Source organism: Embiotoca jacksoni, unplaced genomic scaffold (genome assembly GCF_022577435.1).
Source record: "Embiotoca jacksoni isolate LCO1_2020_lvr unplaced genomic scaffold, fEmbJac1.0.p SCAF_13, whole genome shotgun sequence".
Taxonomy (NCBI): domain Eukaryota; kingdom Metazoa; phylum Chordata; class Actinopteri; family Embiotocidae; genus Embiotoca; species Embiotoca jacksoni.
In genome coordinates this window covers 17,210,835-17,234,659 of record NW_027185263.1, presented here as the reverse complement: position 1 = coordinate 17,234,659, position 23,825 = coordinate 17,210,835, and the positions used below count along the sequence as shown (strand labels likewise).

At 42.3% G+C, this 23,825-nt stretch overlaps 1 protein-coding gene across 1 annotated transcript; it reads left to right on the top strand.

Moving 5' to 3' along the window:
* ywhag1 (3-monooxygenase/tryptophan 5-monooxygenase activation protein, gamma polypeptide 1) lies at window positions 1–16,670 on the top strand. Its single transcript, XM_069147013.1, has 2 exons — window positions 1–265; window positions 14,507–16,670. The coding sequence occupies exons 1-2, from the start codon at window positions 179–181 to the stop codon at window positions 15,161–15,163; spliced, it is 744 nt and encodes a 247-aa protein (XP_069003114.1). The 5' UTR covers window positions 1–178; the 3' UTR covers window positions 15,164–16,670.
* The last annotated feature ends 7,155 nt before the right edge of the window (window positions 16,671–23,825 follow it).

The following is a 23,825-nucleotide window of genomic DNA, read 5'->3' as shown; positions in this document are numbered from 1 at the left end:
GAAAGTGCTCGGAGGGGGAGGGGTGTCCCGTCGGCAGGCAGGCAGGCAGGCACACAGACAGCAGGCAGCAGCTGCAGCGACCGGACCCGGTATCGTAACTCTGCAGTCAAACAGTCACATTACTAATTCTCAGCTCCTGAAACACGCAGGACAGCAACACACACACACGACTTCGAAAATGGTCGACCGCGAGCAACTGGTGCAGAAAGCCCGGCTGGCCGAGCAGGCGGAGAGGTATGATGATATGGCAGCTGCCATGAAGTCGGTAAGTAGGCTTCCCCTGTGGTGACCTTTCTCTTTTCCTTCTCGTGTCTTATTATTACTAATAGCCTCATCGACGTGTATGTGTGTATATATGTGTGTGAGAAACGTGTAACAGCTAGTTAACCTAGCTTTGGGGCGGTAATACGCAGACTGGGGACTGTGTGTGTGTGTGTGTGTGTGTGTGTGTGTGTGTGTGCGAGCACATTTTGACTCCAGCAGACAAAACACACAAAATTGGTGTATGAAAGTTATGATTAAAGACTTCATTTATGAGAAAGACACAACCGTGGTCGTAATCGGGGTCTGCTCTGATAAGATTTGGGCTACATCATTTAGAATCCGGACTGTAAGGCCCCTGCAGCCTATGTTCCCATTTCAGCCGTACATATGAGAGGTATCGGTGACATGGAGCTGATTTAGTGAGGCCCGGTTCTGATGACTGATTTATAGTAGATCCGAGGGTTTTGTCGTCGGGTTGCTGCGGTGGATTGTGGCTGTGTGAAATGCGGACTGTTTGATCTTGGGGCGGTGCCTTTCGCCTGGCTCCTTCGTAAACCGCCAGGCTGCTGTGGTTGTAAAAGAACCGAGAGGGGAAATGAGGCTCAGAATCACGATAAGAGGTGATGAATCATCGTCTGTGCGGAGCAAATTGTAGTTTAACCGTGAAACATGATGAAAAAGGATTCCACGGAAAGATGCGCATAGTGTTGGAGCAGAGGACGAGCTCTAAGTGGTACCATGATGATGGGAGTGACATCGTAGGCTCTGCTGATGGTCGTGTTCCGGTTTGCACGAAATAATGAGCCATGGATTCAGTGTGAAAAGCCACTTTTCTTTAGCGTGATGTGCAGGAACAGACAGGCGCTGTTGCCTCTCATCGCTGCACATTTGGCGCATTGGAGAAGAAAAAGGAGCAATGTTGGCTGAAGGTTGCTCGCAATCGATTTGCGCAGAAGCAGCGCACAAAATCCGAGCCGTTCACCTTCCAGACGTGGGTGTTGGTGGACGGACAGCTTTCCAGAATCATCTCCGGAGCTGTCATATTGCAGCAAATGCTCCGTTTGCCTTTTTTTTTTTTTTTGTGATTTTTTTTTTTTGTGTGTGTGTGTTGACTGTACAGCCATGAGCACGACGGAGCGACTGTGTTAATCAATGCTGTGTAGAAACCGCATCCCTGCGTCCTCGACCTCTTCCAGCAGGTTCCCACACAGAGGCGTGCCGCAGCATCTGCCAAGATGCAGCACAGGCCCACCCGTAGTGCACCATTTCACAGGCAGCCTTTCAGCACAGCTTCACAAAGGCTGCAGCTCTCCGGATCAGGACTGTCCGGACAGTGAGATCACAGAGGAGTGGACAGATGGACAGCAGAAGTCAGGGGATGCTTCGCTGTGCGACAGGGCCTGTGCTACTTTATTGAAAGGAATGGCCATCCTATCCTTGAAGAGGCTCAGAGAGGGACTTCTTTGTGAAAATAGGAGAATTTCTAGTCGCCTTTACTCTCTGTTTTACTGTTATATTAAGTGACGTATAGCTTTGTGGTTATATTTCTCTACTTTTCCTTGTTCTTAGGTTAATATCTTTATGCTTTCATTAACAAGGCCAGTCCCTTTAATAGTAGAGAAAGCAAGATTAGTAGCAGTTACTTCCCCGTTGTCGGCTTCAGCTCCCAAGAGTCAACAAGTAAGCTGTCAGTGTTTGGAGGCCCTGCTGGCTGCTCCCTAAGACAGGCCTGTAGTGGTAATAGCAGAAGGGGCCCTGGCTCCACCCCTTCCCATTTATGCCTAGTCAGAGAGAGAGAGAGAGAGGGAGAGCTGCCCCTCACCCAGCCAGTGTCTCTGCAGCACTGGGCAGCGGGGTGTGTCTGCTGCCTCGCCCATCATTTGAGGGGAATCCCTTGCCACTGCAGACATGGCAACCGCCCCAGTGGCAACGCAAACCAAATAACCAGGATGGCAGAGCGTGGCGCTGCACCCGTCCTCCTGGAGGACAGCGAGGCTTCAGACGGGAGGAACCAGGCCCGGCAAAAAAAGAAGGATGTCCTGCTGGTAGCTCAGTTTTCACCACCGCCTTTCTAAGATTAGAATTAAGATGATAGCAGAAAATCGAAACATCCGACTACCAAATATAGCCTACCTGTAAAGCGGTAAAGTGTTCTAGTAACTGCCACACAATCGACATACTCCCTCTTTAACTCACCGATTCTCTAAATGCTAAAAGGACCAGACACCACTGTACAGTCCCAGTTATGGGTTCTAGTTCTCGTGCTAGTCCTCATGGGTGATCATGTATTATATAGACCTGAACTGCAGACAATATGATCATGCTGATATTGTTAATTATAGCAATATGATATGCAGTAATACCGGCTGCAGTGAAGTGTATGTATTTAAGTTTATCATTGCTGAGGACGTTTTGACAGCATATCGAATATTCATGTATAAAAGCTCTCTGTACTACAGTATGCATATCTAATGAAACTATTACATCATAGTATCCACATGGGCGCAGAGCGGCAGCCCTTTGATACACTCCGTAGTCATTCGTAAGAGGCGGGTCTAACCAGTTTGAATGGAGAAAATGCTTTTAGTGTCAGAGGAATGTTTTTCACCAGATTCTCTGAAAAGAGCTTCCCAGTATATTTGCATGTTGTAATTTATTCACATACACATTAATGGACATTGTCATGAGGAGATGAACAAATATCGAGATCTTTTCACTTTCATCATCATTAAAATCAATGCGTAAAGGCAAAACAGAAATATTGTTTTAACAGAGCAGATGAAATAAAATGTATTAGACCTTATTTGACACATTTGTGTTTTAAAGGTCCCATATTGTATAAATTCTGAATTCTATTTATTTCTGTTTTGATGAAATTGCAGGTCTAGGTGTTATAAAAATGCTGTTAATATGTCAAAATCCTCAGAATATGGAGAAATGCACTGCTCGTATTCAACAACTGTGACTTTGAGTTGTGATGTCACAAACTCACACTTATGTCATATGTCTGCCATCAGCATGGTCCACTGTCCAACCTGTTATGTGGAAGAAAACACGGAGCAGTCACTCTGTCGTGGAGCTAGCAAGCTACAAGACCAAAGGAAACCTGTGATTGACCAGGGCGCGCTGCAGCCAATCAGAAGAGAGGCTCGTTGATTTCAATGTGCCTTAAAGACACAGACGCAAAACAGCCTGTTCATGGTAGCGCTCCTGAGAAAGGAGATGTAAAACTATATTGAGATACAATACTTTTTTTGAATATCAAGACTGTAAATAAAACACCAGAAAAGTGTACAATCTGGGACCTTTAATAGTGATCATTCTTTTCATCTCTCATGTAGCTGAAGGCTCTCTTTCCCTCTTTCCGTTGCTTAGCTTGGAACTTTCTGTCAATAATGACAAACCCAGCTTGTCGTTTTGTCAACTGTCTACCATCAAGTTATTCTTTAAAGCTTTTGAAACTGCAAAATCAAACGCAGCCTGTTTGTAAGCTAAACGTCAGACAAACCCGGGTATGATGTTTTTTTTATCGAACGTGTGTCCAACTCTGGGTTCGCCCTGATTCGTATGGGACCGCTTTCACTTGGTTAATCCCTGAGTGTCACTGTTCACACAGACCTCAGTCTGCAACTGTACCTGCATACAATGACGGCTAAACCACACAGTTACGCTGAATTAGGTTACATAAAGGAACTATACAACGATGGTTAGCTTTCAGTTCCTTTTTTTTTAGTCACTCTCTTTGTCTCTGTCTCCTTTTTACTTTCAATTTTTTTTTCTCAACCAACCAGGTTCCATTCATTTCACCAAAAGTGGGAAGTGTCCAACTCAAGTTTTGGTCCTGAAAATGTTCATCTGATGCACTTTAATACATTGAGGCACATGCAGTTACACCGCTTGTTGAACATCAGCACCTGAGTTACATGTGTTTGTGACCACTGGTACGTGCATATTTGCGATTTCACCACGGACTTTAGCAAAGAGCGCACATCTCATTTGGTGTCCACATTTTTGGGCAACAAAAAAAAAATCGCAGGGAGCCAAATCCGGTGAGTACGGGGTGGTCGGGAGCTACGATTGCGTTGTTGTGGGTGAGTAAATTGTGGTTTTCCAACAGTGTGAGGGGCGTCGTCGTGTTAGAGAACCGACCTGCCGTCGCGCCACAGTTTTCTCTCATACTCAGAGCGTCACAGTAGAACTTAGTGTTGACGGGCTGACCCTGCGAGATGAATCCATGGTGCACAACACTGCGAATGTCAAAGTAAACCACATGCGCCTCTTTCAGTCTTGGAAAGTGAAGTTTTGTCCTTTTTGAAGTGCAAACTCCCCTCAGAAGACCTCATCCAGCTCATTGCTTCATCTCCAGAGGCGTTCTGAAGCATCTCAAAGCTCTCTGTTGCCGATTTCCTGAGTTTGACACAAAGTTTGATGTACACTCTCTGCTCAAGTTTCAGGTCAACAGTGAAATTGCAAATGCGGACGTACTAGTGCTCACAAAAACACGTGTAACTCTGGTGCCTGTGTTGAAACTTGGATTACATACTCGTGACTGTTAGTGCTTCGTGCACGTCACGGTGCTGCTTTCCGTTAGCATGCAATAGCAGCAGTCTCTGAACCTTTTGATCAACTCTCGTACAGTATGTGTTCGCCAGTGTTGTGCAATCAGGGTCTGTAGAACTGTTCCACTTTCATAAACATACATTTAACCAAGTTACCACAGCCAGTACTGTACAATTTGCTGATTTAAATCCATTAGTTTGAATTAAGTGCTTGGGGCACACACACATGCAATGCACGAACACACACGCACACACACACACACACACACACACACACACACACACACACACACACACACACACCATGTTTGAGAGCTTTCTTCTTTGTCTTGGGAAGTGCATGGCACAGAGAGCCAACGCTTCCATCAGACTTAATGAAGTGAACGCATTATTCTCCCACGGAAGTCCATTTCATGCATTAGCAGATCTACTGCTCCATACACTTATGTGTATGTATATATATGTATATGTGTGTGTGTGTGTGTGTGTGTGTGTATATATATATATATATGTTTAATGTGTAACGCTTATAAAGGTTTTTACTGTCCAATCAAAAAAATGATGTTTCACATCATTAGAACAAAGCCTACGCAATAGAGCAGCTAATTATCAGACCAAATGAGGCCATAAAGCAGCAAAAACAGATGTTTATTTGTTAGACCATTTGCTTTCTCACGTTTAATCATAGCTATATTGTAAGCAATACATTCTATATCTGTAGCTGCAGTGAGGGATCCTGCAGACTCAACACAAATGTTGTGGGTGCAGCATCTACTTCCTGTAGTGCGAGTGGGACTGAGTGGTCAGCATCGTTCATTGTGGGCTTTGACAGGTTGTTGTTATGAAACTATCCATACAGCGTAAATGCAATGACTGGATCGCACCACATACTGAAATAAACCAAACATGGAGATGGTTACATAAAGTTCACTCAAATGGCAGTAATGTGATAAAATCATCCAAAAGCTGATGTGTAGTCACTGCCACTCTGACGACTGACACTCCAGCAGCTGATTCGTCTGTTGCTATGGGAAACAACATATTGTACGTTGGCAGGCAGGGACTTGATCCATTATATTTTTTACCCCATTATCAGTCCTCAAATCCTCGTGCTGTCCTTTTCTTATATTCCTTTTCTTATATTTTGCTTCAGGATATATTGTTAACAGAAAAAGCTGTTGTAAGTGGGAGTGGTTGAGAGCTCCACCAGGCTGCGGGGGAGTGGGATGGTGCATCTCGCAGCAGATACTCTTATCGTCACGATCCAATGGGATTCATAGTCTCAAAATGTATCCAGACTTTTGTTTCTTAGACACCTACGGCAAGCTTCATTTCACAGCTACAATCAGTGTGCTGAACGAGGAAACAGGGTGATAGCCCCAGAAAATGTCCGTCTTCTGTCTGTCACCACTTCCTGTTTTCCAGTTCTTCCTCTTTTTGCAGTTTTTTTCCCGGGGTGGGGGTGGAATGGGAAGGTAAGCAGGTACTCCTAAACCTCAGATCAATTATGAATGCAGCTGTTGTCATCTCGAGACGTTTTCAGGATGGCCCAAAATGAGTTTTGACTCAGTGGTGAGTCACAAAGTCGCTACAAAAAACGCCCACAGTTCCCGCCTCCATACGCTATAATCAGGTTCATTTCACAGCATCTGAGAGCCTTACTTACATCTGCAGCACTATGGGCCATTCCACAGCACCTTATCTTGCACACCGTCACTGAGCGTAAGGACATTAACGCTCGCGGCGCTGCAAAGAATCTCATCGACACATCTACCCAGACCTGCATTTGTAGTGTTCAGATTAAATAGGAATATGTAAGTAGAGAGTATCCGTGGAGCTGCTTTTTAATGTCATGTGTGAAGCATCCCCTTAAAATGAACAGCCTGCTTTTACTATGTTCCCGTTTTCTCTGATGAAAAAAAAAAAAAAAAAACACTTATACCATTCCTGAGTAGATAATTACTGACCCGGTATCACCCCACCCACCTACGGTTTTACATCATATTTTAGAGCATTTCACTTGGAACCTCTGGAGCACCTGCTGTGACTATGCAATACTATTACATCATGTTAAAATCCAGCTCACCGGCAAGATGTCATTAACGACGGCCAGTGGAGTTTCCTTGTGAACACATGAAAGTGTTATTCACCAAAATGTTCAAATATTGTGTATACATTTTCCGTCTCATGACACATTTGCAAAGTTCAATTTAATCAAAAACTTATCTCATGCTTTGGTTACTTGTCAGCAGACCTTTTCTTTACCTTTGCTGCTACACTACTGCCACCTGTTACTATATTGTTCAATTGCAGTATTCCAAAAATAGGGCTAGGTTTTGCCACTGATTTCCCAAATCAATTCAATTCGGATTCACAAGGTCCCGATCCAATTCGATTCAACTCCATATCGATTCTGTCAAAGATATTTCAGTTACAAAACCAGTTTTACTTAGATATGAAACATAATCTCAGAGAACTGATTCTGTAAATTGTACAAGGAAACCTTTAACATAGTGCACTATTAAAAATATGAATGTTTACATTAAGAACAGGGCATATATCTTTGCATCTGAACGTTGCGACAGGCTCTATTTTTTTGTACTAGCTGGGGTATTTGTATCTCAAAATGGTTTATACCATTCAAATCACAAGTCTTAGCTTTCCACAGACATCTCATGAGTATACACATGAATTTAGCACTGTAGACAAGTAAGTCGCAAGTAATGCCGTTAAAACTCCAACAGCGAGCCGTCTGAATGTTATGGGTATTACACACGGCTTTTTTTTTTTGTTCTTTACTGTATTCAGCGTTTTTATATTCAAAATGCATCCAAACATTCAGCATTTAAACTTGATGGTACATTTGGTGGAACAGCGTTCGCCATTTTCGTTATCTCTCAGATCTTGTTGCACGAGGCGGCTGGTCACTCAAGATCAACATGGTTAAAGCTTTGTGCATCCACGGTTTAAGGCTGCAGACTGTAAAATGCACATATTAAAAGATCAGTCTCGCAATTTTAAGAATCAATATTAGATTATTCAAGTGAAGATCGATTTAAATCGGAAAATAGATTTTTTTTTTAAACCCAACCCTCGTCAAAAACTCCACAGGTCACCTTTGGGTGATGCAGCTGCTGGGTGAAACTGTAAATGTGGCCACTCCAGAAACGCTCCAACAGGGCTGCTGGCAGTAAAACGCATGGTCATCCGGGGAAAGTTCAACCTTGCTCAACAATAGAGAAAGCAATTGTTTCTGTGATGACTTTCCAGAGTTGTAAAACCGTCCTCTTTATGTCTGATAAGACTTGATACATATTAACCTGTTACACAGACTAGACGACCACCAGTATCATATTTCATCATCTCACCTCTACCTGAAGCGACACGCCTCCAATAACACCATCACACATACCATGTATGAGATAATGAGAGAAAAAGAAGTGGCAGCAGTTTCTGGTCATGTCCAGTGTCTGCAGATGTTAAATATTTTGGAACTGATTTCATATGTACATCCAATTGCTTGTTAATCGGTGTGACAATGACACAATGACCAAAGCATGGTAATGTTTTCTAGGTAAAACGGGTGCGGTCAGGACCCTGCTTTAACCTTTTCAGAGTGACTTTTGGGATTTACTGAAAACCACATCTGTAGGTAGTTCTTGCTTCCAAATTATGCTTCCAAATTCCTTCCCTGTTTTAATTTTGGTGAAGTGTTTATTGTGTTACGTATTATCAGTCACACCACATTTCATGTTTGTTGAAGTTCTTGCTTTATTGCTTTGGCACTCTGATGCAGGTTATTTGTTGGGGATTTCATGCCCCTAAATGAGTTTACAGGTTTATTACAGACCTGGAAAGTGGGAACGTTTTGGCAAGAGCTGGGTTCCTGGAAAATATAACTGAAACGTCAGCCTGTGTCCCTGGGAGTCTATGACCATGAACTGGTCACGCAATTCCAAATAGTCTCAGAATTGTCATTGTTAGTAATGCTATTACTCAGCATGTCGTGAGTCTGCAGTGACGTCACACTGTAATCTGGAAATGAGGAGTTTAAAGAAAACCCAACATCATCATTGGTTTTTATTCACCTGATGGGACTGTCAGCGAAAAAGTATCATGATGAGTCAGATCTGTGTTTTTTATGCTGTCATAGAAGTGAATTCAGAGCTTACCTTTGACCTCTGATGCAAAACACATCTGCCTCCGACAGCTAAGCAGGAAAATATGTGTGCCGAACACCTCGTACTTGTACACCCATTATATTTGTTGATAAGCCTCCACCTACTCGGTAATATCTGACACGTAACAGCATGTAATAGAAGTAACGGTTTACTGTCACTTTTGGTCACAGTGTATGTACCTCATACTTGTTGAACTAACAGAGATGCCAGGCTGACATTAACTAGTGTTTGGCCTTTCTATTTAAGTCCAGTAGCCTAAATCGGTTTCTCAGTCCGACCCTTTATGTGCCTTATGTTTGGATACCATCATCAGCTGTAATATGTGGTAACATAGCAACAAAGAGATGCTCGAAGCCCCCTCGCCACCATCATTTCTGAGACCCACACATACCCCCACTTCTTAGCACCAGGCTCTTTGTGGCTAAACCAGCTAACCCTATTCACGGCGGCAGTGACGTCAGGTAGTCCGCAGCGTCTTTGTGCTCTGCTGCCTCAAAGAGGGTCGGCAGGGGGGTTGTCACATCAGGTTAGGAGAGACTGTGGTGCAAGAGCAAATGAGCAAGGGAAAGACAGAAGGAAAGCGTGGAACAGGAAGAAAAAAAAGGGGGGAAGTGAAGGACCGTGGCAAACCTCCATTATGTGGATTGTAACCTTTCAATGGAACTGTAAGGCGGCCGGCATTGAGTTCTAACCCGGCCCGTACTCCGGCCCAACAGTCCCCCAGCCCTGCAACACTTGCTGGGATATTAACGGCCATGCAGAGAGCTGTCAAAGAGGAAGTTATTGATTGCACTGCCTGGCCTTTGTTTGTATTAACACTCAGTTGTTTGGAAGTTTGACTGCCTTGTGTAAGGATGAGTCACGAGAGAGCAGGCGCGATTGATGAGCTTTATGGGTAGACAGAGCTCTATTGTCATCCCCGCACCCAGCTTCCGTCAGGGCTTTCTGCTCAGCCTGCAGCCCTCTGAAACAAAGGCAGCCATGTTTGTACAGATGGGTTCTTTGGGCCTTGTTTTTCTGACCACTCGGTTGCTCCAGCGCTGACCCACTCTTGCTGGTTCCAGTTGCTGTAGGTCAGATACTCGTTTACACTAATTGTAATTTAATGGGGTGAAGCATAGACTGCTGAGTGCTTCGGGAAGGACTGGTGGGAGAGAGGGGGGGGGGGGCTTTCTCCTGGACTTGTAATTTAGTGGATGTCATTTTATTGTTTGCCTGTCTTCAAACTCTTCCAGTACAGAGGTCATTTCATTTATGACAGTCGTAATTTTTACAACATCTTGTGTAGGAACACTCCTTAGTGAACAAGCTTAAACCTATAAAGCTCTGCTAGTGGCCATGTAGAGGCTGCCTTGTTCATTAGTAAGGAAGGAAGGATACCGATGGTGTAGCTGTGTCAAAAAAAGGTCAAGCTTTACCTCTAGGTCCGAACAGGATGTGAGATTACTGAATTTAAAGGTCTGCCTTCTCCAGAGATCCACTGGAGGGCCGAGTTATGGAGTCTGTGAGCTCTTACTGAAGATGTGTGAAATCTGTTCACAGTCATTGCCAATGGCTACACTGGGAGGCCGAGTAAAAAGACAGCCATAAAAGGGAAAACAGCACATATTTTCAGACCATGTCTCCAAGAAGACATTGATAGTTAGGTGTTGGTCAGTTCGCATTAAAGAGGCCTTACTCCTCTCTCACCTCTGCACAGGTGTGAAATCATGGTGTGAAATAAGCGTGAATGTTGGATTGTTGGTTTCATAAAGTTAATGGTACCCGATGTGATGCTCAGACAAGCCATAAATCCTATTTAAATTTCATGGTAATCTGGCCACTAAATATCTTTTGGACCAAGTTAATGATTTGGTCTTGCAATGGCAGCAGAGGAAAATGGCTATGAAATGACTGAAACAGGCTGACAAACACTCAAGTATCTCGGTCACCAGGTTTACCATCTTAGTTAAGCATGGTAACATTCACTAATTAGCACACAAACAAAGTGCAGCTCAGGCTGATGGGAACGACATTAGTTTTGCAGGGATTTGGCCAAAAAAACAGGAATCAGATGAACTGGAATTTTGACCTTATAATGGCAAGAGATAAATATTTAAGGAATCACCAAAGTCAGAAGAATTTATCTTCCAGGGACCATGAATATCTGTAGAAAATCTCTCAATTGTCTAACCAGTAGTTGTTAATATATTTAACTCGCAACCAAACATGGCACTAGAGGAAAAGGTAGGATATCACCACAGTCAATGGGATTCATCCTGTGGGGACCATAGACTGTCTCTACCAAATGTATGGAAAATGTATGGACATATTTTACTGAGACTCAAATAAGTTAACCTGTTGGCCGCATCAGCAAAGTCTTCACGCACAGGGACCATAAATGTCTGGACCAAATTTCATGGCAATCCGTCCGACAGTTGTTGAGAAATTTGGCCCAAATCGATGAACTGACCAGTAAAACGACATCAGTATCCAACATCTTGTGGCCTTTAAAAAAAAAAAGAAATTGAGCAATTATTAATTTGACCTGATGTTGAAGAGTAAGCCTCATGGAATATTCAAAATGCCCAGGGTTAATCCTGTGGGCAGCATCAATATGTTCCAGTAACCTGGGGAAATCAACCAAGTCACCATCATCAGACCGTACATGCTACTTGCGAGGCAGTGATTGAAGTGAAAAGGTCGCCTGTGGTTTTTCTGTTTTCACTCATCCCCACCCACCATGCTGCAGCTCTGACCATATCATCAGCCATGTCGGCATCCTCACCACGAGCAGTTTGTGTCCAGTATCTCCGACTGAGATACTGAGAAAAGGCTCGCCCAAACAAAGCAGATTTTGCAGTCGCCATGGAAACTGGAGATTGCATCACAGATTGCTCTTTGCCCTCCACTCCCTCCCTTTTACAGTTAAAGTATGACCTGCACTGACTGCTACTTTATGTACTGAGTGCAATGAATAACAGTGAAAGATTTGGTGTGAATGCATTTGAGGGTTTATGCCAGATGAACACATGATTAGTCATACATTGGTTTCAGTACAGACTGTAGTAACAAGTGGAACAGGGATTAGCAGCTACTGTGGGTTTCTGCAGTCAAACCAAAGCGGAATGACACAGCTGCTGGCTGGCAGTGATGCACCTCGAAGGTCACAGGTTTATTCTCCCCACTGTGTCTGCGTCCTTGAACAAGACACTGAATCTCCACCATGTGTTGAGGATGCTGCATGTACACTATCAGACGATGCAACCTCTGGAGAATAGTTGTCTTAGTATGCGATCAAAAATCCTCCACACTGACATATTAGTGTATTTCTAACACTGGCAGGGGGTGTGCAGCCCCACTGCGGTGGTCAGAAGAAGACACATATCAAACAAATTTACCAGTGATGAAACAAGAAAAAAAGAAAAATCTTTTTTTTTTTTTTTTTAAGGATGGCATCATAGATCTGTTCGCGAGTCAGTTCACCCCTTTTGTTCAGACAGAAATATCTTGACCACTAGTGCGTGGATTGCCATACAATTTTCTACAGACTGTCATGATCCCCAGAGGATGAATCCTGTTGACATTGTTTGATGCTTGATGAATGAACTTTGACCTTTACATAGGGCTGGGCGATATGGAGAAAATTATATAAAGATAACTTTTTTTTTTACCAAATACCTCAATATTGTGACAGTAATGTATAAATGACTATTGGTGCTTTCACATAATATTAAAGGAATGAGATTTTTGATTAAAAAAAAAAAAAATCATCAGTAATTGGGTTAAGGTTAATAATAAAATAGTTGGCACAGTACAGTAAGTTCAGGAAATGACATTACTTTTTCTGTAATACAGCCTTTAAAACCTGTAAAAGACAACAATTGTGCCATATCACAATATTATGATATCCCAAAATCTAGTCTCATTTTACAATATGAAAATATGGCCCAGCCATACTTTATAACAAACATGAGGTTTACATTATGTATTATAGGTGCTTCTGCATGGATTACCATAAGAGTTGGGACAGACTTTCATGGTCCCCATAGGATGAATCCAACTAACATCGGTGAGCCTCTGACATTTCATCAAGCAGGTTTAAGTGTTCACTTAACCTATGATATATTTCAACATCTAAAAGTTGTGTACATTCATGGTCCCCAGTTGATGAATCCTAAGAACCCTCGGACTTTTCCTCTAGCACCAAAATGAGGGTGACCTGTGGATTTGTGCTAAATGTTTCTAAAGCCATAAGATGGATTGTCATAAAATTTGGTACACCCATTCATGTTCCACTTAAGATGAATTATTACTTTGATGATCCAAATTTTTTTTTATCTTGAGCCATCAGCGGGTCAAAATGTTACTTGGTGCAATATTTTGTTTTATGGTCGAGTACCTGCAGAACTACTGACATTCCCATCAGCTTTAACTGTAATTAGCAAATGTTAGCATGGCAATAAACTAAGATTGTGAACATGGTTAACGTACTTTCTTAGCATGTTAGCACTCCTATGCTTATGGACTTATGGCGCTCCTAGCTTACTGTAGACGCTAGTTGTTGTGTTGTTACAATAGCAAAGCACTTTGTTATAGATTAGGTCATAGCACAGTCACTGAATTTATTGGTATTAACTGAAGGTACTATCCCAGTATCACCAATTTCCCAGTATGGATCAGACCTCTGCAGGTGTCTTGTGAACTAAAGCAAGTCTTATCTGGGCTTTCTCTAACTTTTTTTTTCAAAAGCCAATTTATAGTTTCGTGTTTTTCAGAGATATAAAGTAAAAAGCAGCTTTAGTTTTCCTAAATATAGGCAAGTTTATTTGTATAGCACATTTCAACAACAAGGTAATTCAAGTGCTTCACACATAAATATATGTATACATATGAGGAATTCCTCCCAATCACCTTAGTTTTAATGTATTATTTTATGTTGACCAGTATAGCCTTCAGTAAAGGCATTGTGAAGAGCTGTTCCACGTGATTGGCTGGGGCCCCCTGCTTTGCTTTGCTCATGGAACTGAACTGTGTGCTGAAAAAGAAAGTAACAACAGGCTTTATACTCAGAAAAGGTCTGTAAAGATGCCTCTGCTGCACAGTCCCAGTGGGGTATAAAGGATTAAATCCTCCAGCCAGACACAGGCCTGTCAAAACAAAACAAAACCTGCTTTCAGAGCTGTGGACGGCCAATCGGCATTCAGCTCAGAGGATGATGTCAGCGGGCCGGAGGTGTGGCTTGCTCTGCTGGATGCAGTGACTGTTGTCTTGGGTCTGGTTGAGTTCGTCCGGAGCTGCATTTGAGCTGGTTTTTGTTTCTTTGTTCATGTTCTCCAGCATTTTGTTTGACGTGCACGGATAATTCAGTCATTTTCTTTTGTGTATAATTATACTTTATAGCGTGTTTTATAACTTATAAATGTCAGCTGGTGAAAGTTAGTGAGACGTATCTTCACATATTTAATCTGAAGTGAGATAAGACTAATGCCTGCAAATTCTTTCTTTCCCGGTTTTTTGTAGGTCACAGAGCTCAATGAGGCGCTATCCAACGAGGAGAGGAACCTCCTCTCGGTGGCCTATAAGAACGTGGTTGGGGCGAGGCGTTCATCCTGGCGCGTCATCTCCAGCATTGAGCAGAAGACGTCGGCCGACGGTAACGAGAAGAAGATCGAGATGGTGAGGGCCTACCGGGAAAAGATCGAGAAGGAGCTAGAGACCGTCTGCCAGGACGTGCTCAACCTCCTCGACAACTTCCTGATCAAGAACTGCAACGAAACGCAGCACGAGAGCAAGGTGTTCTACCTGAAGATGAAGGGCGACTACTACCGCTACCTGGCCGAGGTGGCCACGGGGGAGAAGAGAGCCTCGGTGGTGGAGTCCTCCGAGAAGTCCTACAGCGAGGCCCACGAGATCAGCAAGGAGCACATGCAGCCCACCCACCCCATCCGCCTGGGCCTGGCTCTCAACTACTCCGTCTTCTACTACGAGATCCAGAATGCCCCGGAGCAGGCGTGCCACCTGGCCAAGACCGCGTTTGACGATGCCATCGCCGAGCTGGACACCCTCAACGAGGACTCCTACAAAGACTCCACTCTCATCATGCAGCTGCTACGAGACAACTTGACGCTGTGGACGAGCGACCAGCAGGACGACGAGGGAGGAGAGGGCAACAACTAAAGAGTCAAACCTCATTCTGCCAAAACAACACAATACGCGCGCTCACAAATGATGACAAAATAACAATAATAGTTCAAAAGTTCTTAGAAATACAAAAAAAAAAGGGAGGGTGGGATGGGGGCGGTGGAACATCGGCGGCCAATTTAGTCGATGGCCGCATCGGCTGCTGTTCTTTATTTTTCCACAAATTAAAAGTGAAAAAAAAGTAGGAGGGAAGATTTTAGTTTGAGAAATAACCTACGATTAAAAAACATAAACAACAGAATGAAAGCCCTCCTTGATAGCCTCCGCAGCATTTGCCAAAATACCACTTTAGAAGCAAGAGGTATGTCATTCATCGCAGTGTGACTATTGGGTAACGATACCTTCACACTGGCAGAGACTGGTCTTATCGCGCAAATGAAGCTGAGCTGTCTTATTGTATTCGGTGAGGGGTGGAGCATTCAGAAATTCAGTTTCAATGCTTGAGCAGCAAGAATATTAGAGTAACCTTGAATGTCATGGCCTTAGAGAGAGAGAGAGAGAGAGAGACAGACCAACCGACAGAGAGAGAGAGAGAGAGAGAGAGAGAGAGAGTGAGTGAGAGAGCAGACGGGTTGCGGAGATGAAGACGGGCTTTTAGAGCTGTCGAACTTCATCGCGTAAAAACTTCACATGTGCCGACATCTTTAGTTGCACCGCGCCCATGATCGTCGAGTGAAAAGCAGGTTGTCTCTGTTATTGAAGATAACATGGGAAAAAAAAAAACATGTTTTTGTTTGCTTTGTGTCAGGTATGTGTCCAGCTCAGTCACACAGTCATACTGTAACTAAAAATACAAAGTCATCAAGTAAACTTAGTGCAGCTTGTCCCTCTCATGTGCTGATGTGCTTTATTAAATAAATTAACTGTTTTTGGACACCTAATTCTTATTGTCAGTATTGTCGTTACTGTAACAACTTCTATTGGTTGTGGGAAACAATTTGATCCAAAAATAAAATGAAATTCTAAAGATGTGGTGATTGAAATCGAGTCCACCCTTATTCTCCAGCTAACGCCACCTTCATCACAAATCGGTAAGATCTCTTAAAACGGCACCTGGAACCACAGACCTGATTCTAATTTGTGGACAGAGCACATGCAATGTTAAAGTGGAAGCTGTAAAAGCAGATTTGAGGTTTGTGAATTTACTTTGTCTTCAGTTTCTTGGTCAAGAAAATGCACTTGCCTATTATACTGTTTCTTCAGTGTAAGATGATAACTGCTCCAATATTCTCCATAATACAATATTGTGCATGCTGGTGATGTATTTATACAGTAGCTTCAATTTATTAACTTATACTGTAGATGTTATGTATTCATATGAACATGGAATTACTAGACCTTAATTGGATTATTTTCTATTTATTTCTTTTTATTGCAATTGTTAGCTAGACCTTATTTTAATCTGTGTTTTCTTTACTCCATTTGCTGAAGTACGCTATACCAAAACAGTGATTGTTAACAATAAATTGATCTGTTACGGACATCGCCATGGTGACATGCAGTTCTTGGTAAGGGGGACAAAAGGAGGAAAACGTATTGGCTTGGGATGGTTACCTTTAATGTGCCGTCAAGAACCTCTTTTTATTTTTTACATAACATAGCTGACCGACCAATCACTGTCATTATTTCTACTTAATTACAAACGCAGATCCAGTGAAGGATTTCCTGTTTAAATGAGGACAAACTCAGATCCACAATGTTAAATTTAAAAGTCCTGCATTCAGAATTATTATTAGAAGTATTTCTTTGCAAAAAATAAATAGTTCCCCTTCAAAAGTGTTATTTAGAAAGAAGTTCTGAGGACTTTTTGTTTTGCGCAAAATATTTGAAATTGTGCTCACAAACAAGAGACCTGTGTGTTAAAATCCTGTACGACATCAGCTGATTATTATTGTAGTTGTTGCGTTAATGACAATAATGATTGAACGACAGCAGAGAACAAAACTAAAGTTTAAAAGCTCTTTCAAAGAAAAATATAGCTTGCAAATAGGAGTTTGAGAGAGGCGCTGCTTGGTGTTCAGTAACACGTAAAAAAAAAAAAAAACATTTTGTGATACATGAACACACAAACACACACAGTCGTGTCTTAGCTGCAGGGACCCATATGAAAATAGGTATTACATTCACAATGATATTCTATTATTAAATTTTTTTCATTGGCTATTTGTCAGTTGAGACACTCGAATTTATTGAAAGCATTTCTATCTTGAAATATATGAAAAAAAAACGACCCTCATCAGAGCTTGTTCTCCGGCAGGGATCTGAACTGTGACACGAGTCAGGAGAAGTCCAATCAGCTGACCTGAAAATACAGAAATCAGTGTGTCTGTGATGAGAACACACTCCACAACACTGAAAGTTTGATGGATCTACAGCTACAAGGACAAACAGTAAGTCTAAACCAACAATCCACAGCACAGATCCTCACTGAATAATCCCAACAGTGATGAATAGTGTTGGTTCATCCCTGAAATCAAGAGAACAGACAAACACACCTGATGAAGAGCGGAACCAAAGTGGTGTTGTACTTCAGTTTGTGTCCCATATATACATACGGTAGGCAATATTATTTTAAATGTACTGGCATTATCACTTATATAAAAGGACTACAACCAAGCCAGCGGTCAGTCAAGCTGTATTTAGACCTGTCTATGATTTAGACACATCAACACTATGTCTCTAAAAGCTAAGTGCATGTTAGCATGCCAACATGCTCCAGGTTACCAGATCCCCCGCCTTAGTTTCCTGTGTCAGCGCGCTAAAATGTTCTAACTGGTACTTAAATATAGTTGAAGATGTCCGTACTGGACGAATTGAACTTTTGACCTGATGATGAAAAGTCTGTTACAATTCTTTCATTCAGACTTTATTCCATCTGATTTGAGATGTTTTAGTCAAAGAACAGCTATGAAACTCAAGGAGCTGGAGGAAGAGTCGGGGGACCATCACAGTCAGGAGGCTTCATCCTCTGGGGACTGTGAATGTCTGTAACGAATTTCAGGTCAGTCAACCCAATAGATGTTGAGTTATTTCACTCTGGAAGAAACACACTCCATCAGGTGTGTTACTGAGCTGGTAGGCAGGTCTGATGAACGCTCAGCTGAGGTCGCACAAATGTGCCGTCGAGAAAGAATGTGCAATGAGGTCAGTTTCAGTCAAAAAGCAGGTCATCCCAGAGAATTGATACGATATATCTTCCTCATTGTCTGATTATTTTCAGCGCCAACAAAAAAAAAGTAGCTATCAATTCATGGCTCAGTAAATCCAACATTTACATCATTAATAAAACCCTGACAGAACAAGGTCGGCCTTACCGCCATCAAACTGGGCCAAGAACACGTATCAACAGTTACACAGTTACTTACATTGTTGGCAGCAAAACGTACAATTTATGATGTTCTCGTTAAATTCTTAAATGGCCGCTGGTTAATCAGCTGAAATTACATATTCCCTCTCTGAGTACAATCCATACATCTCATTTATTGTGGGATAACTGTGCTGGAAACACAGCTGATGTTAATCACAAGCAGCAATTTGTCAAATGAACATCTTCAATCACAGAGAGAGGGGTAATTATTGGAAACAGCTGGCGAGTGCTAATTGGTCAGAAGGCAATCAGCACTGGCACAATCCCCAGCTGTTGCTAAGGAGAAGAAAAAAGCACACCACCTGCTTTCCTCAGCGCGCCGCTCAGAGGTCCTTCGGTAGAGGCAGTTCATCGTTTAGGGTTAGAAATGATTTGTCAATGTTTAATGAGTCGGCTTTTGGGTTTGCTGCTGAGCTAGTCCGTAGGTTCAGAGAATTAAATGTTCTACGTACTGTAGGGTCGTACAACAAAGCAAGATTTATTGCACTTTTATTTATATCCTAATGATTTACAGAGTTGAACATATTCTGCGTTCAAATGGGGTCGTATTTGCCGTGTACACGAGAAGAGTCCATATGAACGGTGCCCTCTTGTGGTATTCAAGTTCACAAGTTGCAACATGTTTGCTGACGTTTACGGAAATGGCAGAGGCCATGGGAGTTTATTTTTTAGGGTTGGATGTTAAGCTAATATATTATAATTTTAGTCATGTAGAGTTTGTCTTCATAACTTAGATAAAAGCCTACGTGTGAGGAAAATGTTGATCTTCCCAACGACCTCATCTTTTCCCTCTGTGCCTTTGCAATTCCTGCCTTACGTTACCCGCCTGCTAGTTTGCTAAATTGTTAGCCTCTGTGGTTTCTAGACGCTGTCCATGTTTTTTTTACGACTTAACCACTTGAACGCCAAGCATACGTGGACGCGACTTCTCATAGTAGTTCCATTTGAACGCAACATTTATCCTGGCCTGACAATGCCCTGAAACTAGTTTTCTTTCGGTTTGTTGACGTGAACAGATGAAGTTTGGCCCACTGATTTGTTGAGAAATTGGAATACAAATACATTTATTATATGTTTACTTTTTGTTCTGTACGTTTATTAGGATAGAACTGAGTTACCGACTGGTTTGCTGCTGTCAAGTTCTACAGTCTGCAGCCCGCTCTGATCCCCAGCTGTTCCTGCTGTGTCTGTCTTATCAATGCTGGACTTTGGTCCACAGTAATATTATATCAGCATGCAGGCCTTAATAATGCACACAATGTACTGCACCCAGTCAGTGGTAAAGTGGTGATTATTGAAGATGGGAGACATACTGAGTTTCAGTGAATTATCACTACCAGTGTGAAACACTACAGAAGACCAACTATGTTTATGTTTTAGTAAACAGTGAGTAGAATATGATTTCAGTCCAATAAATCACAACATATGTAAAGCCAGCAGTCAAAGTGATTGTTTTCCAGCATTATACTAAGCATTCAAAATCCAGACAGCAGAGTTCTCCAACTTGAGTTCCTATTGAACTGCAGCTTGTGCTTGAAGGTCTGTGACGTGGTTCACAGGTTAACGATGTCATGGCTCAGATAATGGCCATGAATCAGACAGCGTCAAAACAGATAGAAACATGAACTGCTGGAATACTTCGGCAAAGTATTCAAAGACAATCTGGCAAATGTTGAGTGGTGAACCCCTGATATATAACATGAACTAATGAGGGAAGTGGAAGCAGGGGTGTCGGGAGTTGGAGAAGATCAGGGGATCATACTGGTGGGGCGGCCGGGCGGGCGGGGGCCTCACGGATCGCAGACGATCAGAAATTAATGAATGACAAACAAGATGGCAGCAGTGAGCCAGGATACACCGGGCATCCTGAAGTGTCTGAAAAAAAGGTCATAAGTTATTATTGTTGTAAATGAGTTATGAAACTGTCAATGTTCAAATTTCAGGGTTTTTCAGGTTTTGTTCCTAAAATGAGATGTTAACTGTAGAGCCTCTTTCACTGGGGACACTTTGACATGCGATAGTGGGAAGAATACGGGTGTAAATACTACTGTTATTGATGACTAGATTCCCTTTAGCTGCTTATGTTTCAGGGCCCGCTGACTCACTGAGAGGCTTCAACAACCAAAACATTAATTTTATTTGTAACATGTGCTTTTCTTACTCAGAGAATATCCACTGTATTCAAATAGATTTGTCACATTAATTTGATTTTCTCTCAAATTTGTCCGTGACTGGGAACGCCTGTAAAAACCTTCTTCTCTCGGCTTGTGAGTCGGAGTGCAGGGAGGATGTGGCGATCGGAGAAGAGTCCAATCATCAGCGCCGTAGCTCCTCACACGAGGCACTCCCCTGGTTCAAGGACTGGATGGCTCCTGGATTGATGGGGATTGGCATGAATAATTTAGGGCTGCATTAAACTGGAAGGAAATGGTGACTCATGGAAGAGGAAAAGTTGAAATGCTAAGTGGTTTAGAGACGGCTGCCTCGTCTTAAGTCGGTGTCTGCCCGGCTTCTGTAGCTCAGCATGTAGCAGATACAAGCACAGAACACAAACAGTATAAATGTATTTATGTTGAATGTGATGGTCGGCAAAGGGACATCTGTTTTAACTTGCAGTTAAATGTTGCAGAAACAGCTGAAATCAAGCTAAAGGTAGCTGATAAGCAGCCCATTAGTCATTACTGGTCTGAAGCCATTAAAAAAAAAAAAAACACCAGTTCATGTCCGCTGTCTACCCTGTGTAACTATACAACATGCTGCAGGCGCAGTACATAGCAGAGCCCTCTATAAATAGATCTCCACTGCAGCTTTGGAGTGAAGAGTAGAGTTAGTATGTGCATTAGTGGGCTGGCACGCAACATGAATGACTGGGAGTTGACAGGCTGGAGAAAAGAAGAGTGATGAAGAACAGGCAGCCACTCAGTAGTTCACCAGTTGTTCTGCTCTCATCCTGCACTGACTGATGATGAACTGGAAGGAATACAGCATCAACATAATTTCATATAGACCGGCTTCATTCAGGCAGCTGTACAGTTTATTGATTCCAACAGAGCTCGGTAGGGTTTGTTGATGGCTGACCCTAGCTTACTTCTACCTATAGCCTAACCGTGTATGTTTTTCTACTTATATAATATATTATAATATATATCTTGATTAAATCTGCAGCACATTAAGGAATTTTACCATTCAGATATTTGGGCACATGCCTAACTCATCTTGGTCGAGGTGTCCCCCCTCTGACGACATGAATATCTCATAAAATCACATCAATATCTAATGAAATTGCGATATAAGAAGTGAATCAGTGCTCGTGGTGTTTGGAGTTATGTAACTCTTGCTACGGGATGATGGCAGATAGAAACCAGAGTTCCTGGAGAGTGTCAGCCGTGCTTCAGTGTGATGCTGTGAAATAGCAGAAACATTATTCATAACGGCACCAGTCAAACTCTTTCCTTAAAACCACAAGCAGACCGAAGTCTAAAACGTCTACATAAAGTCACATATACTGTTTACTATAGCTCGATTATGATGTGCAGTTTGTGCAGCAGATGGACTGTAATTCAAAATGTGTAGTAAACCTTTTAACAATTGAATGTCTCATTTATGCTGATCATACAACTGTGCTTTCTTTTGTGTTCATTACTGATATTTTACAATATTAAGAATCCAAGTTCATGACAAAAATGTGGGACTGTTCATCTGTCATATTCAAGCCCCAAACGAGTTCACACAGTGCTGATTAAGCTTATCAGCGCCAAATAAATCTCTCTGTATTTCACAGTGAACAGTTTTTAATCTGGTGTCTGGTGAGACATTCCTGTGCTGGTTGGCTGAGCTCATACAGAGCAACAGAGATTTAAGCCAGCCAAACCTCCAAACCTGGGTCTGAAAAGTGAAGCCTATGCGGAAGTGCCTTAAAGCAATACCAGTGAGGGCCACTAGGACTCATAGGATATGGGAACACTTTGACCTGCTGCTGTAGGAAATAAAATGTTGCATTCACTCTCTGGGGAACATCTGTCTGCACCAATTTCCAAGAAAATGTACGCAATACATTTCAAGGCATTTTTATGAATCCTCCTGGTATCATGAATGTCTGTAATTTCACGGCAGTCCGTCCAGTCGTTGTTCATACAGTGACATGGCCACAGCCAGACTGCTAGATGTGCTAAAAAAAAAGTAGCTATAGATTAATTAAGAAATACAGGTTGTGTTCCCCTCGGTATCATGATAGCTCGTTTTGGCTTCAACAGACAAGATAATGTGTTCATTCTTCCAGTTGCATCTGTGCCTGGTGCAAGTGTTTTAAATGACCTTGTTCAGTCAAGAGGAGAGCAAATCTCCATCAATTATGTATCTATCTGGGCATGAATAATTCATCAGAGACATTCTGTATGATGGAATTATGCAATTTGGGAGTTATGACACATTTCCATGCAGATGCGCAGCAGAAAACTAAGCTTTACTTCTTCATACATATGACACACATCTCATATAGCAACAGACGTATCTGTTTCCCCCCAAATCCTGTCTGTTGAAGTTGATTCGATTAAGATTCATTACTAGAAACTCAATTTTACACGTTATTATGTTATGCATGTTAGAAATATTATGAGTTGAACTTCTTTTCATTAAAAATGATCCTCACTGACCTAATGGGGGCGCTGTAATTAAAAGACACAATGTTAAAGTCATGTTTCAGTCACTAATTTTGCAATTTTTATGAAACCTGGTCCACTGTGGCTCCATGTAGAGATCAGACCACCTGGCGGGGGCGCTATTGTTAAATGTCAAAATGTTAAAATGCACCACTGATGAACCATTTTGTCGGCTGAGCTGCCTGCTTCACTCACTGACATGTTTCACTTGCTCTCTTTTGCATGGATGACCATCAGATAAATAATGTAGAATAAGATGCAGCTACATGACGACATTTAGTTCTTCCATTTAGTTATCATCTTCCTGTTCTCAGACTCATAACACACGCAGCTTCTTCAATGAAGACGAGGAGCAGTGATGTTCATGTCAAATAAACAGCAAAAAAAGAAAGAAGAGACTTGATATGTTGTGTGTTCTTTATTTGTATGGCTGAATATTTTGTCTCCAGAGGCAGCTGTCAGTGAAACCAGTTGTTTTCCAGTCCAGAGACCTCGAGGTGTTCACTGACAGGCACGGTTCGGTGCATGCCGTCCTGGGACCTCGGTTACAGGATCACTGCTATTATAGTCCGCTTTCCAATATGGCAGCACGAAGGGCATTTACTTGGTTGAG

Excerpts from the sequence above, each read along its gene's own strand:
- ywhag1 (XM_069147013.1), top strand. The coding sequence starts at position 179 with ATGGTCGACCGCGAGCAACTGGTGCAGAAAGCCCGGCTGGCCGAGCAG. Across the intron at positions 266-14,506 it reads TGGCAGCTGCCATGAAGTCG|GTCACAGAGCTCAATGAGGC; the intron begins GTAAGTAGGCTT and ends GGTTTTTTGTAG.